This window comes from Myotis nattereri (genome assembly GCF_964212035.1).
Source record: "Myotis nattereri genome assembly, chromosome: 2".
In the NCBI taxonomy this organism is placed as follows: domain Eukaryota; kingdom Metazoa; phylum Chordata; class Mammalia; order Chiroptera; family Vespertilionidae; genus Myotis; species Myotis nattereri.
Genome location: NC_138076.1, coordinates 123,987,443 through 124,001,281, shown reverse-complemented (window position 1 = coordinate 124,001,281; position 13,839 = coordinate 123,987,443). Strand labels below are relative to the sequence as shown.

Genomic DNA, 13,839 nt, shown 5'->3' with positions numbered 1-13,839 from the left:
TTTAGAGGAGAAAGCTTCCTCCTTCTTCCCCTTCAGCCATAGCTGTGGCCAGCTTCTCTCTCAGCTGCCCACTGCTCCCACATAGCAGTTAACAGTTCAAAACACAGGCTGGGGACTGCCATACACTATGGTTCCAGATGGTGGCTCTGCTGTTTGCTGTAGGGTCTTGGGAAGTGTTTAACGTCTGTTTGCCTCAGTTTTCTCTTGGAAACTGGAATGACATAGAGCACCTAGTTAATACAGTCATTTGGTAATGAGTGAGGTGTTTACAAAGTGCTTGGCTCAAAGACGTGAGGTGCAGGTACAACTGATTTGCCCATTTTAAAATTGTCGTTTTATTGACTTGATTTACTCTATGCTACTGTCATTGGGATACTTGGCTTTCTCCTGAAATTGCTATTCCCCAGTTACCACAGGGAGTTCAAGACTTCTTTGCAGTTCCTGTTGTTATTAAAATATAGGTCACTGAGGACTATATTCAGAGGATTGCGTTTAAAAGTTACTTGAAATATTTTTTTCTGTATGATTATATTGTCAATTGATATAATTTAGACTTGCTCGTCTTAAATTTTATGGTTTTTCTTTTACTTAATTGAAGAGCTTGATGATATAAAGATTTACATAATTAAAAACTTACTAGTAAAACCATGTAAAGTTTTACTCAGAGGATTTTTGCTCCCAAGCTAATTCTCTTAACCTTATTCGCACTCACCCTCTGTAGATAACCGTTTTCTTTAACTTCTGGTTTGTCCTGCCTGTTTTTCTTATTGTGAAAATAAGCAAATCTCTGTTTATGGTGTATTCTTATTTCCCTTTCTGTTTTACACAGTCGTTAGCACATTCTATTCAGTGCTCTTGTCCTTGCTTTTTTCATTTATCCTCATCAGTTCACAGATATGTTCCTTTTTTTATGGTTTTATATATTGTGTGCATGTAATATAGTTTATTCAATCAGTCCTCTATGGATGGATGTTGGACTGCTTGTAATTATTTTGCTACTGGTTTTCTTCTTAACTTTTAAATTTGAAAGGATTGTAGATTCACTGGCAGTTGCACAAATAGTACATAAAGCATCTATTAAAACCAGGGAATTTCCTTGCCAGTATGGCTCAGTGGTTGAGCATTGGCCCATGCACCAAGAGGTCACTGGTTCAATTCTCGGCCAGTGCACATGCCTGGATTGCAGGCTTGATCCCCATTGAGGGGGTTTGAGGGTGTGTGCAGGAGGCAGACAATCAATGTTTCTCTCTGATCAATGTTTTTATCTCTCCCCCTCTCCTTTCCACTCTCTCTAAAATCAATACAAACATATTTAAAAAACACACAAAAAACAGCAAATTGATGTTGACACGCCGTTGTAAGACATAGACTTTATTCAATCTTAAAGAATTTATTAAAATTGATTTCAGAGGGGAAGGGAAAAGGATAGAGAGAGAGAAACATCAATGATGGGAGAGGATCATTGATTGGCTGCCTCCTGCACACCCCCTAAATGGGATCGAGCCTGCAACCCGGCCATGTGTCCTTGACCAGAATCAAATCCAGGACCCACCGCAGACCGATGCTCTATCCACTGAGCCAAACTGACTAGGGCAGGACGTGTTTCTTCTGGTCAGTGTAGCATCAGTGTTCTTTTGAGTTGGTTGTGGATTTTTCACCTGCTACTCTTCTTCTTTTTCAATTATATATCATGGTCTGTGTGGTTGCATCATTGTCAGATTGATGACTGTAGATTGACAAGTAGCAGTGGTATTTAGTACCCATAATTAACCAAAGGTGAGACACTTTTCCATTGTGTTTCAAGTGAAACCACGTATAATGATATTTTTCAAATAGATTTACACACACTTTACTCTGGAATCTGTGAATACAGTGACTGTTATTTTTTTTTTTTATCACCAAGTTCTTTTTCTACTGAAGAATGGGAGGCGGAGGGTAGGAGAACTCAGAGGTATGTTGAATCACTGAAGTGAATAGAGTGGATATATTTTGAGAGCCACAGTTGAACCTGAAGGAAGGGGGTTGGAATTGAGGAGATTTCTATCACCTAGACGAAGGGAAAATATGGGGCTGGAGGATTTAATACCGCGTATACTTGATAGGAGAGAAGAGAGAATGAAACCTCTGGTGCCAGACCCACATATAATCTGCCTCTTGGCAAAAGAGGTCCTACTGTCAGAACTCTTGTCCTAAAACTTTGTAAAAGCCAGGTTCAAGAATATCTTTCTGTTCTCTGGGACACAGATGAATGGGCATCTCCTTTCATTATCTCCTTCCTCCAGCTTATGGATCCTTGGCTCAATTCCCAGAAGGATAACGAGCGGGAACGGGCCATGTGGTGTGCTGCACATATTCTGGAGTTTACAGCAAAAATGGAGGACTTCAATGTGAGTGGGAGGCGGCCGTGGAGTCTGAATTCTCATACCCTGTCTGGTTGCCCTTATCCCTACCTTCATCATATATATTACCTAGCCTCAGTCACTCATTCTCCGTCGCCCATGCTATTTTCTCTTGTGGATCCCATCCTGTTCTCTCCTTTATCCCTTCTGTCATCTTCTACTTGGTGTTTTTCTCCATCCATCAGATTTATTTCATCCCACTTGGTTCAGTCTGATGTTATTTGTCTGAACAAGCAATGACTAAACACTCGCCTTGTGCCAGGCGCTGTGGTAGGTGCTATAGCGAATACACAGATGACCAAGATAGTTTCTGACTTCATGAACCTTACAGTCCACTGGGGAGAGAGGCATGCATAGAACAATCTTAAAGAGAAGGTGATAATGAATAAACTGAATATAGTGGGACTAAAAGATCAAAACAAACAATTACAAGTTGAGGGGGCAGGGAAAGCCTCATAGAGAAGAAGGCATTAAACCTGACTTGATATATGAGTGGAATGTCAAGGGGCAAAGAAGGGGGATAGAGTAAGGTAATTATAAAACGATGACCTCTGATGTCCTTTATGGCCACAACTCATCTATCCAATTCCATTCCCATTAACCTCACATAGTCTCACCTTTTATGTCTCTGGCTTATGCATTTCCTCCTCTGAGTTCTTCCTGTGATAGCTCAGCCTAAGGGAATGGCTGGGATAACTTGTGACTTCCAGCTTCCTTCCCCAGATGGCAATTGAATTCACCCGGCTGGGGCGCCTGGTAAAGCTGCTGGCCATGCGCTGCCAGGACCCAGTGGACAGCATCTGCTTCCTGTCTTCCAAGGCTGCGTATCACCTCTACTGTATCCTCTTGAAGAAAAAGCGTATGAGGAGCCTGCTCTTACCCCTCCCCCTCCAACCACACACTTAGGCCTGGCCATCCCCACACACTCATCCCAAGACAGTGAGGGCCAAGAAGCTGCTTGAGTACCTCATTTCCATTGAGGAACCTACCCCCAAACATCTACAGATAATCTCTTGGGAAAAAATACCTACATAGGAAATACTTCTTTGGAATTAGTTTCTCCTTTTTTGGCTCAGCCCCATCCTTTTACCCAATTCTATCTCTGCTCTGAGGCAGGCAAGATAGTTTGTTTGTCTTTTACCTCAGCTCCCACCATTTCTTATCTTAATGCCCATTCCTCTACTCCCAGCCCCAAAGGACATACATAGCCCCAAGCTGACTGAGTTCAGTAGGAGCTTTGGGCTAGAAGGTGGGAAAGGGGGAGTTTAACATGCCTTCTGAGTGTCTGAGAGGTGGGGTCGGGTGTCTCTGTTTCAGAGATGAAGAAGAAAATACAAGGCTTGTGGATAGAAGAGGACATGAATGAAGTCTATAGTGCCAACTTGTTCTATAACAACACCTTTAAAATTGCCGAGGTGAGGGAGCAGGACCAGAGACAAAGTGAGGGAAGCCTGGGCGTCTCATTTACCCACTGTAATAGACTCCTGGGGTGGGACTCCTATCCTGTCTCTCTTCCCATTCTGTTACTGGATGTGAACTTTTCCTTTGGGGGAAATTTTCCTATCACATGCTACTATTTGTCCCCCCTTGAGCATCAATGGTCCTGATCCTTGTCTTCCCCTGTCCCCCCAGAAGCATTTGCTTCATGCTAATGCTGCTTTGTGAGCAATGTGTAGACTCAGAGATGTCACTGAGGATCTTAGCCCCAGCCCTCCTCTCCTGGGGTTCTGCTCTGCACCCCCTGACCTCTGAGCCCCACATTGCACTTGAGACCAGTGTTTCCTCCCTTCCATCCCCAGGACTCTGTCCCCAGGAAAGGGTCTTCTAGGAGTTAGGCAGACAGCACAAGCCTAGGACAGAAGCACAGAAGCTCCCAAGAGAAGCCCTCCCTCACCAGGAGGAATGGCACAGGCTGTCTCGGGCAGGGGGAGCCCTGCATCCAGACTCATCGCACCATGTGATCCCACCCTGTTGCAGGCCTTTGCAGAGTACTTCACCCAGAGGCAGCTCACCAACCTGGTGCTGACAGCCATGGAGGAGCTGACGGGCAGCAGGGCTAACGTGTCTCTGGCTGCAGCCCAGTTGATGAGCGCTGTCATGAAAAAGCGGGGCTCAGATTTGATAAAGGTAGTGTGGTGCTGGGTGGGAGCTCTGGCCTGAATGTCAGGAGCACTGGCTCATGTCCTGGCTCTGTTACCAAGCAGCCAAAGGGCTGTAGCCAAGTCCCTCTCCTCTACTGGCTTTAATTCATTCACTTCTAAAATGTAGGCTTGCACTACATTTCCTCTGTGGTCCCACTGAGCTCCGACATTTGTAATCCTGAGCTTGTAACTGCAGTGCCTCCTATCTGGGCGGCTGATTCCTCAGTAATGACAGCCATGTGCAGGGGTGTAGGCATTGTTGGGGGACTCTCCCCAACCCCCTGGGGTGTCAGGAGCTGAGACCTCAGTGAAGGAGTAAGGCTGTGGATTGGAAACAAGGAAGTTCACAGAATGACTGACCTATGTATAAATGTTCTTTTAAGCTAGCATAAATATGGGAAGGCCCAGCATTTAGAAATCTATTTCTCACTTCACTAAGAAAAAAAAACTTCAAAATCGGGTCATATAGGGCAAGTCTCTGAGTGGCCACCATCCTCTTTATACGTGTCACGGGGGCTGTCCATCCCCTCTCTCTCTGCATCCCCAGACATCCGTTGCCTACACTCATTTATGTGACTGGGGTGGCCTAGGTACCAGAAATGGGCGGGCACCATGACAGTCCTTGAGATATTACAATGAAATGGACTTCCCAGAGGTCCATAGTTTAGAGCTCTGATCACCAGATGAGAACCCTGTGGTCTTTCCACATCCAGTGCCACTGTCCCTGCAGTTTTAGGGCTGGAAGTTGACCTTAGCTGGGAGGGAAAGGCCTGAGTGCCTCCAGGGCTTTGGCTTTCTTTCTGGAGGGTCTTCTGTCTCCTGAGCAACCTCAGACCACCTCTCTGGACATTGGGGCTCTGGACAGGCATTTGCTCTAGTGGGCCTTGGCCCGAGCTCCCTTTTGTGGGCCCTGCTGCTCTGGCCTTTGGCACCCCGCAACTCTTCCTTGAGAAGAGAGTCAGGGACAGGATTGCAACTATGCCTCTTGAGTTTGAGGACTCAGTAGAGAGGGAGGAGGAAGGAAGGAAGTAAAGAAGGACTGACGGGTGTTCTGGCTCTCCCCTGCAGGTGGAGGAAATTGTGGCGGGCATCCTGGAAAGGCTCAAATTGCAGCTGGAGCCCAACACAAAGGCGGAGACCCTTCGGGCCCTGTGCTTGCTGGCAGGCAACAGCACCCACAGCGTTGTGCCCCTGCTGCTCAACAGGCCCCTCCCTTGGGATAGGTACCTCTCCCACACCCAGGAGCACACTCCATCCCAGTAAACCCTCCCCTGCTCCAACCCAAGCCCATGTTAAAATCACTGCACAACGATGCATTCTTCTTGATGCCAATCAAACTTCATATTCTTTGGCCAAGTCCTCTTGGGCCTCACTCCCTCTAGAACCTGAGAACTGGCCTTTCATAGGCTCAAGACCAGATTGGTACTAGAATATGATTACCAGGGCCCATGACATAGCTGTCCCTGGCTCCTGCAGAACCATTCTGGCCGTGTGGAAGGTGTTCGGCACCGAGCGAGAGACCACAATCAACGTCCTGCAGCTGTTGATAGGCATCCTGGAAAACCACTCCACAGAGGGCACGACGGAGCAAGCCCTGCAGCCCGTGGAGGTCAGCATGGGGAGGGTGGGCGGGGGGCGGAGGACTTATGTCTGGGACTTGCGTGCAGAGGCGAAGATTAAAGGGCACCTGTCAGGTGCGAGCAGTTGTTAGGGAGCAGTGAAGAGGAGACTGTTAACACTGGACTCATGAATACTGCACATACGTTTAGTACTTTAACTTTGTACATCCAAGAACTGCATGATGTAGAAAGTGCAGGAATCAATCCCATTTCATAGACAAGGAAACTGATGTTCAGTGTTAATCAGCTTTTTCTATCTCCTGAGTTTGTGTCTGGCGCCCATATTTCTGGGGCCTGGCCAGGGGCATGCGGTGCTGGGGCAGAGGATGAAGTTTGGTTGTCTGAAATTGGGTAGCCCAATATATTTTCTGCTGAAAAATTAGAGTTGGTTCCCTTTTTGTTTTTAATGTTTGGCAATAAAGAGAGAGCAGATTACATGTGTGTGGCCCCTCATTTCCCCAGGATTGAGCTGTGGGCATTCAGTCTTTGAGTGCTTCTTAGAAACCTCAGTCAGAGTGCACTGTGACCTATGGGCAGTGACAGGGAGGGGCAGTGTGTGGGATTGTGGGACCATTTCTGTCTTTACCAGACCTAGTCAATTCTGCTTCCTCCTTTCCATGTGTCCTCCCCAGGCGGCGTGTGCCTTGTGTGAGATGCTATCCGGGACTCTGTGCCGGGAGGCCATCCTGGAACTCTACCCCCGGCTATTGCTGGCTGTGCTATGTCATCTCTTCTGGGTGATTGAGCAAAATGTCCTCCAGAAGGTGGTGGTCTACAGAAAGGATGGGGGCTCAGGCAAGACCTTTGACTCCAGTAGGTAAGCCTAACCCTGGTGTGATGGAGAAATGAGACTAGTCAACTCCAGAGGGCCCTGGACAACTGGATGCCAATCCCCTAGGGAAGCTGAAGAAGAGACTGACAGCAGCACAGAGCTGGAATGTCGGTGTGGGTGCCCCAACATCACGTGCTGGAATGTTCCCACGTGTTTTCAAGTTTCTCGTTACCCTTTTCCTTGCATGCACTCCTCTGCTTCACCCAGCGGTTCAGGTCTCTGTTCATGACTCGGCCCATGAAAGATTCAATACTCTCCATGCAGCTGTGGCCATTCAAATCTGGATCACCTCTGGCTTAGCTTTGTCACTAACTGCGCCATCTCGTGGAAGTTACTGCTGCAGTTTAGGGTGTTGAACTCCTAAGTAAGCGGTTGTCAGACCTTTTTAAAAATCCTCAGGGTATTCTATTCAAGTGAAATCTTACAGTAAAAAAATAAAGAAGACCAGTAACCAGAGACATTCTGGTTAGATGGGTGTGGAGGTGAAGAGGTATCCTAACCCTGCTACACCGTGGAGAGCTGAATTTGAAAGCTGTGGCACTAGCACGTCTCTATAGGCTCTTTTACAAGACAAGGTTGAAGGGGTGAGCAGACACAATTGGAGATGGGTTTCAGAGAGCCATGGGTTTTCATCAGCTGGAAAGCAGGATCCAGCTATGCACCAGATCCAGATTAGAGAACTGTCTCCTGGCTTGCCAGGACAAGGATGCAAACTAGGGCATAACACCTTGTTCATCCCTCTGTTCCTTTCTTTTCACAAACCTTGTGACGACGGGCCTTCAGTTGTGCCCTGGAGGTGGTGAAGCTTGTGTTGTTCGCAGCCGCATATGATGGAGTGGTGGTCTATGCAGATGAGCATAATTGCTGGGATCATCTGTCCTCCTCTAAATTTTACTACAGAGGCATCATGGACCTGACAAGGTGCGACCATTTCCCCAGCATGCCCTATACCACTCTAGCCCCCAATCCCAATTTTCCAGGATCCAGCACTCAAATACAGCAGACTATAACCCTCCCTTGCTCATCTCCCAGACCTCAGCCTTCACATTATCCTGTTCTGTGCATACTGTTCCCTTGTCACCTCCCCTCCACCACTGCCCACTCCCCACCCAGCAACTCTTGGCTTCCTCTGCCCCACCCCAGTGGCATTGTGAAGAACTGTGAAGCAGTCATGCTGCACCGACTTCTGAACCTTGTCAAGACCTTCCTTGACAGCGGAGATAATCATCGGAAGATCTTGTCCAGGACCGTCTATGCACAGGTGAAAGCCTGGAGGAGGACCACAGCCCTAGCCATTCATTTCCTGTAGCTGAGGAACATTTAACAGAAATGTTAAATAACTTGCCCCAGAAAGTGGAAAGAATAGAGAGTGGGGTTTGCTTCCCTGCCACTTCAGAGCCTAAAGAGGCAGGGGAAGCCTGGGGAGAAGATCAGCAGCATTAGTTTTCCCAGAATGATTTTAGGATCCCAGGATCTGGCCCAAAATGCTAAGGTTATCAGCGCTATCCACCATTGACATAGACCAGTGATGGCGAACCTTTTGAGATCAGAGTGTCAGCATTTTGAAAAACACTAACTTAACTCTGGTGCCAGGTCACATAAAGAATTTTTTTCATATTTGCAACCGTAGTAAAACAAATATTTATATTTCTGATATTTATTTTATATACTTAAATGCCATTTAACAAAGAAAAAATCAACCAAAAAAATGAGTTTGCGTGTCACCTGTAACAGGCGTATCATAGGTTCGCCATCACTGCCTTAGACTCTAGCCCATGCGCACAGATCTACTATTGCTCTCTACTGGTAACAGTTATTACCTGAGTATGGGGCCTGAGGGGAGCTAGGGAAGCACTAGGTACCCATCCATGGTTATAGTAACCTTGTTTCCACAGCTCCTCTGGCATCGATCAGTGGCTCAGACTCTGGGACAAGACTTTGTGGGCAATCTAATCAAGTGGACCAAGGAGCCCAACCTCATCATGAAAGAAATTGGACTCTGTGGAATCAGTAACCTGGCACTGCATGAAAGTCAAGTAAAAGTGGGGGGCCCAAAGGGAATCAAATGTTAGTCTCTGAACCACTTAATTTGTTTCCCTTGGGGTCTCTTAATTACTCAGAGCTTAGTAAATTTCCCAACCCCTCATCCTAGGGCAGTACAACATCCAGTTTATAGACTTACATAGCCTGGCCATCTGGCCTCCCAAACACCCTGAGCACCAGCCTTCCACTTCCTCTGCACATCCAGCCCCTAGATTCCCTACGTCTGTTTCTTTTAGGCACCACCTGTTTTCTCAAAACCCTATCCCTAAAGTGTTGCATGATGCCCAGGTGGAAAGTGATCTCTGCCTTCTTTCAAACAGTCAGAATCTGTGAAGAGCCTGTTTCCATCCTTGGGAGACTTCCTGAAGAGTGAGGCACGAGTGACAGTTCAGGCAGTGAAGGCCCTACGGAACATCGTCGTACATGGGCATGGAGAAGAGGTCAAGGCGATGTTCTGCAGCATCTCCAAGCATCTGCGTCCACTCATCAATGATGTATGGGCCCAAGTCCCTAGGATTAGTTGGAAACAGTATGGGCTGGGGCTGAAGGTGAACCCTGGAAGCTGAATTTAGGGTCCTGGGGCAGAGCTATGGGACTTGGTGGAAGGCTAAAATCACTGAGGGGCAGAAAAAAGGAGACTTGGCTACTTGAAGCAGTGCATTAGACAGGTGCAAAATTCATTCCCTATACATACAGATGTAGCACTCATCCACTTACTCTCTTACCACAAATTTCCTGAAGGAGCCACTGAAGGGGAAAATGTGACATACTGATGTAAAATTGGTTCTGACTCCAATGATCTTCTCCTGCAAACTTAAAGAGTGGGGGAAGAACTCATAACTTCTACCCTCCTTCCAAACAGCACAGGGACCCTAGAATGCTGGGAGCCTTGTTACAATACCCGAAGGCTCAGAAATCTGAACTTCCCAGGCCAGTAACAGCCCACTCCATGTCTCAGCCTCTTTACAGATCACAGCCATTTTGAGCTGAATTGACTTCACATCAGAGGTGTATGCTTACTTAGAGTATTCCTGTTCTGGCATCTATCAATTTTTAATATTTGAACCTTGGATTTGAATTATTTTTGTATCAGCCTCATAATCTCGAAGAGCCTGGACACTCACTCCATGATTCATCTATTTTTCAGTTACTTTTAAAACCCAACATGTATATTTGACTTGACAAAGCCTAAAGATAATCTTTACCCTTCATCCAAACAATATAAGAATCTTAGAAGCTTGATTACACTGCCCCCGTTTTATTAATTAATATTGTCTAGTAGTTTAGTTTCACATTCTTTTAAAATCCCCATATGTGGTCTTTAACATAATCACCACCATTGGTGTTATGTTATACAGTCAATACTCATTTAGATTTTCCCATATGTTGCTTACACATTTCTTCATCTCCCTTTCCTTCTTATAGCTCTCTCTTCCCTTCTAGATTCATTTTCTTCTTTTTTTTTTGTGGCTTCATCAGTGAGGGGCTGTTAATAGCAAATGTTTTCAGTGCGGGTCTGAAAATGTCTTTATTTTGTCTCACATCCGTCTTTAGTTTTTAACAGTTTAGGATGTATTGGCATGAATTTCTTGAGGTTTAGCCTGAATTTTTGGAAATCTCTATGTTTATGTCTTTTACCATACTTTAAAAGTTTGTAGCCATTATTTCTCCAAAACATTTTCGGCACATTCGTGTTCCTCTCCTTTTAGAAATCTGATGACAGAAATGTTGGACCTTTGCTCTTGTCCCATCGGTCCCTAGATTCAGTTCATTTTCAATAATTTTTCTCCTTGTTGTCCAGATTGGAAAATTTTTATTGATCTGTCTTCAAGTTCACTGTGTCTTTCCTGTGACATCTCTCTTTTGCTAATTTGCATTTATCAGTTTAAATATTTCCCGTTTTTATCTTGTCTCCTTCTTTGCTGAGGCTTTTATTTCTGAATTGATTACAAGGTTATTCAGTGTTGTTTTTGGAGTATTTGGTATCATAACTCCTTGGAAGTTTATATCAGATAATTCCAACATTTGTTTCATCTTAACTGGTATCTGTTTCATCTTAACTGTTTCATCTCAATTGGCTTTTCCCATGTGAGTCAAGATTTTCCAGGCTATTCATATACAGAGTGATTTTTTTTTAATCCTCACCTGAGGATAATTTTTCTATTGTTTTTTTTATAAAAGAGAGTGGAAGGGGGAGAGAGGAGAAAGAGAGAGAGAGAGAGAAACATGGATATGAGAAAGACACGTAGATTGGTTGCCTCCTGCTCCTGCAGTGGACCGAACCTGTAATGGAGGTACATGCCCTTGACCAGGAATTGATCCTGTGGCCCTTTGGTCCACAGGATGATGCTCTAATCATTGAGAAAAACTGGCCAGAGTGATTTTTGATCGTATCTTTATAAATACTAAGTTATGTGACTCTGAGTCTCAATGAAATCCTATGGAGGATGTTTATAGTTTTGCTTTAGAAGGCAACTGGCCTATTTAACTTCAGGCTGCAAGTTCTGACTAGCCTTCTGTGTGCACAGTGTGATTTCCATGTCAGTCTGAATTGCCAGCCATTGCCCCCTCGAATGTTCACTTTCCCTAGGTCCTCCCTCTCTGTGACCTCCCTGATTTTATAGTTCCCTGGGGCTCCCTTTTTCTCCTAGTTTGGCCATAAAGCTGAGGCTTTAGTTAGCCTGCAATGCTAGGGACTTCTGTGACTGTGCCTACATTTGGGCCAAGTGGCATGAAGGCAGAGAGAGGAAATAAAGAAATGGGGGTTTGGCCATCCTCTTGGGGCCTCAGCTCCTTCAAAGGGAAAGTAAGGTTTCCCTCCCTCAGAGTGTTGGCTCCTATAGGTTCCCCCTGGTTTGTGTGGGGGCTGTGGCATGAGAGAACAGTAGGAGAAAAAGAACTGAGGGATTTCCCCTCTCTTTGAGCAGTGTGAGTTCCCTTTCTGACACTTTGAGATTAACTAGACGACTTCTCTTGGAGCATTCTGTCAGCCTATGGTGTTTCCTTCCCAGTTTCTGGTTGCCTTCTGGGCAGGTTGGGGAGACCAATAGATAGGAAAAGCCAGGCCCCTAGGTCATAGAAACCAGTGATATCCCTCTACCCCATGGGCGCTGGAGTGTCAGCAGCCTCTTTATCTTTGGCCCTGGGAATTTCTCTTTCTTGAAATTGTAGTTATTTAAATATTTCTTAGTATATTTTCATTTGCATTTTAAGATGTCTATAATGGGAAGGTTGTCAGGTTATCTTCCATGTTGCTGGAATGGGAAGTCAAGATTTATGGCCTAACTGAGAAACAGTAAATGGCCATTATAATGGCAACCTAGAAAGTGAAAGGAACACTAACCCAGGCAAGGGCTGTGAAATTTGGGTTCTAGGTGCTCCTTTAACATTCACCTAGTCATCATACACATTTACTTGGTTAAAACTCTGTAGTTTACGCTCCCAGTCAAGATGGCAGCAGCAGTAAACACTGTACTCCCCTTCTCCCATGACCACATTACAACTAAACTTCAGAGCAACCAACATTGATACCTGCCTGAACTCTAGCTGAACAAAAGCCCTATAGCTAAGGATACACAGAAGAAGCCACATCAAGGCTAGTAGGAGGGGCAGAGGCCTGGAATGAGCTGGTCCCACACCTACATGTACTGGTTAAAGATTGGGAGAGATATCTCAGCTGTGAAGTCTCCCAGTGTGGAGTAGGAGTCCCAGCCCCACACCAGGCCCTCCAGCCCAGGGTTCCAGTGCTGGCAAGAGAAGTCCCTAACTTCTGACTAGGGAAACTAGTAGACATGGTGGCTTAGTGAGGCATGGGGTTAGGGGGTTGGTGGGTGGAGTGGGCGAGGCTCCTGGAATCCCAAGCATTGCTCTTAAAGGGCCTTTGCATGGAATTACTCGCTGATGGATTCACTTGCTCTGATCTCCAGCCCTGGGGCAGTACCTCAAAAGATGCCAGAGGTAGAACTGACTTATCTGGCTTCAGGGGAAAGGCTTGAAGGGCAGCTGTCTCCCAGAGGAAGTTCTGGCAGAGCTACTGTTCCTTTGCTAAGCCCTCTGCATGCATGTGTAGGCAAGCATCAGATCTCAGTCTCCATCAAAATGGCTAACACTGTTCCATACAAAGAGCTTGTCTTGGCATATGCCAACATTCCTAGAAATATCTCAAAGGTTCACAAACCCCCAAAAAGCAGCATCTGGCCCTGGCATGCCTTGTCCCGCTTCCCAAGCAGCTCCAAGCCTGGCACTAGCAGCATATGGCCTCAGTTTGCATCTTAGCCTCTCCCAGGCACCTCCAAGCCCACCACAAGCAGCGCATATCTGCAGATCACTTTGTAGCTAATATCAGGTGGACCCAGGCAGGTCACAGGCAACAGATAACCTTCACCTGTACCTCTCAATAGGCCCCAGAAACAACACACCCAGTGGTCAGCTTCAGACTACACCAGAGCAGCAAACAACTCCATCCACAAATGACACACTCAAAGGGCAGACTCACATGGTACCAGAGTCCTGCTAAAGCAAATTCTGCTCTGTAGGTTTACCCCTGCACAATAGTTCCTCCACTGGAATCATCACCAGTCCTCACACCCAATCATCCTGGAGGTCACTCCCTGACATTGATGTGCCATAGCAATCAAGGCTCAACTACAATAGAAAGGCACACATACACACACAAGGGACATACCTGGAGCACCTAGCTCAGGTGAACAGGGAGACCGTGTCACTGGGCCGCATAGGACGCCTACTACATAAGACGACTCTACCAGAGTGAGAGATGTAGCAGCCCTCCCTAATACATAGAAATA

General features: G+C 46.1%; 1 protein-coding gene across 1 annotated transcript in view; it reads left to right on the top strand.

Moving 5' to 3' along the window:
* Positions 1 to 13,839, top strand: part of LOC308513852 (maestro heat-like repeat-containing protein family member 7) — a gene marked incomplete at both ends in the record, with an annotated part of 46,113 nt that overhangs the window by 8,366 nt on the left and 23,908 nt on the right. The window contains 11 exons of the mRNA XM_081083952.1: positions 2,283 to 2,387; positions 3,123 to 3,258; positions 3,717 to 3,814; positions 4,377 to 4,526; positions 5,609 to 5,763; positions 6,017 to 6,149; positions 6,792 to 6,976; positions 7,775 to 7,912; positions 8,024 to 8,252; positions 8,887 to 9,027; positions 9,355 to 9,528. Of these exons, the coding sequence (XP_080940078.1) occupies positions 2,283 to 2,387; positions 3,123 to 3,258; positions 3,717 to 3,814; positions 4,377 to 4,526; positions 5,609 to 5,763; positions 6,017 to 6,149; positions 6,792 to 6,976; positions 7,775 to 7,912; positions 8,024 to 8,252; positions 8,887 to 9,027; positions 9,355 to 9,528 (1,644 nt within the window). The remainder of the gene's footprint in view (positions 1 to 2,282; positions 2,388 to 3,122; positions 3,259 to 3,716; positions 3,815 to 4,376; positions 4,527 to 5,608; positions 5,764 to 6,016; positions 6,150 to 6,791; positions 6,977 to 7,774; positions 7,913 to 8,023; positions 8,253 to 8,886; positions 9,028 to 9,354; positions 9,529 to 13,839) is intronic.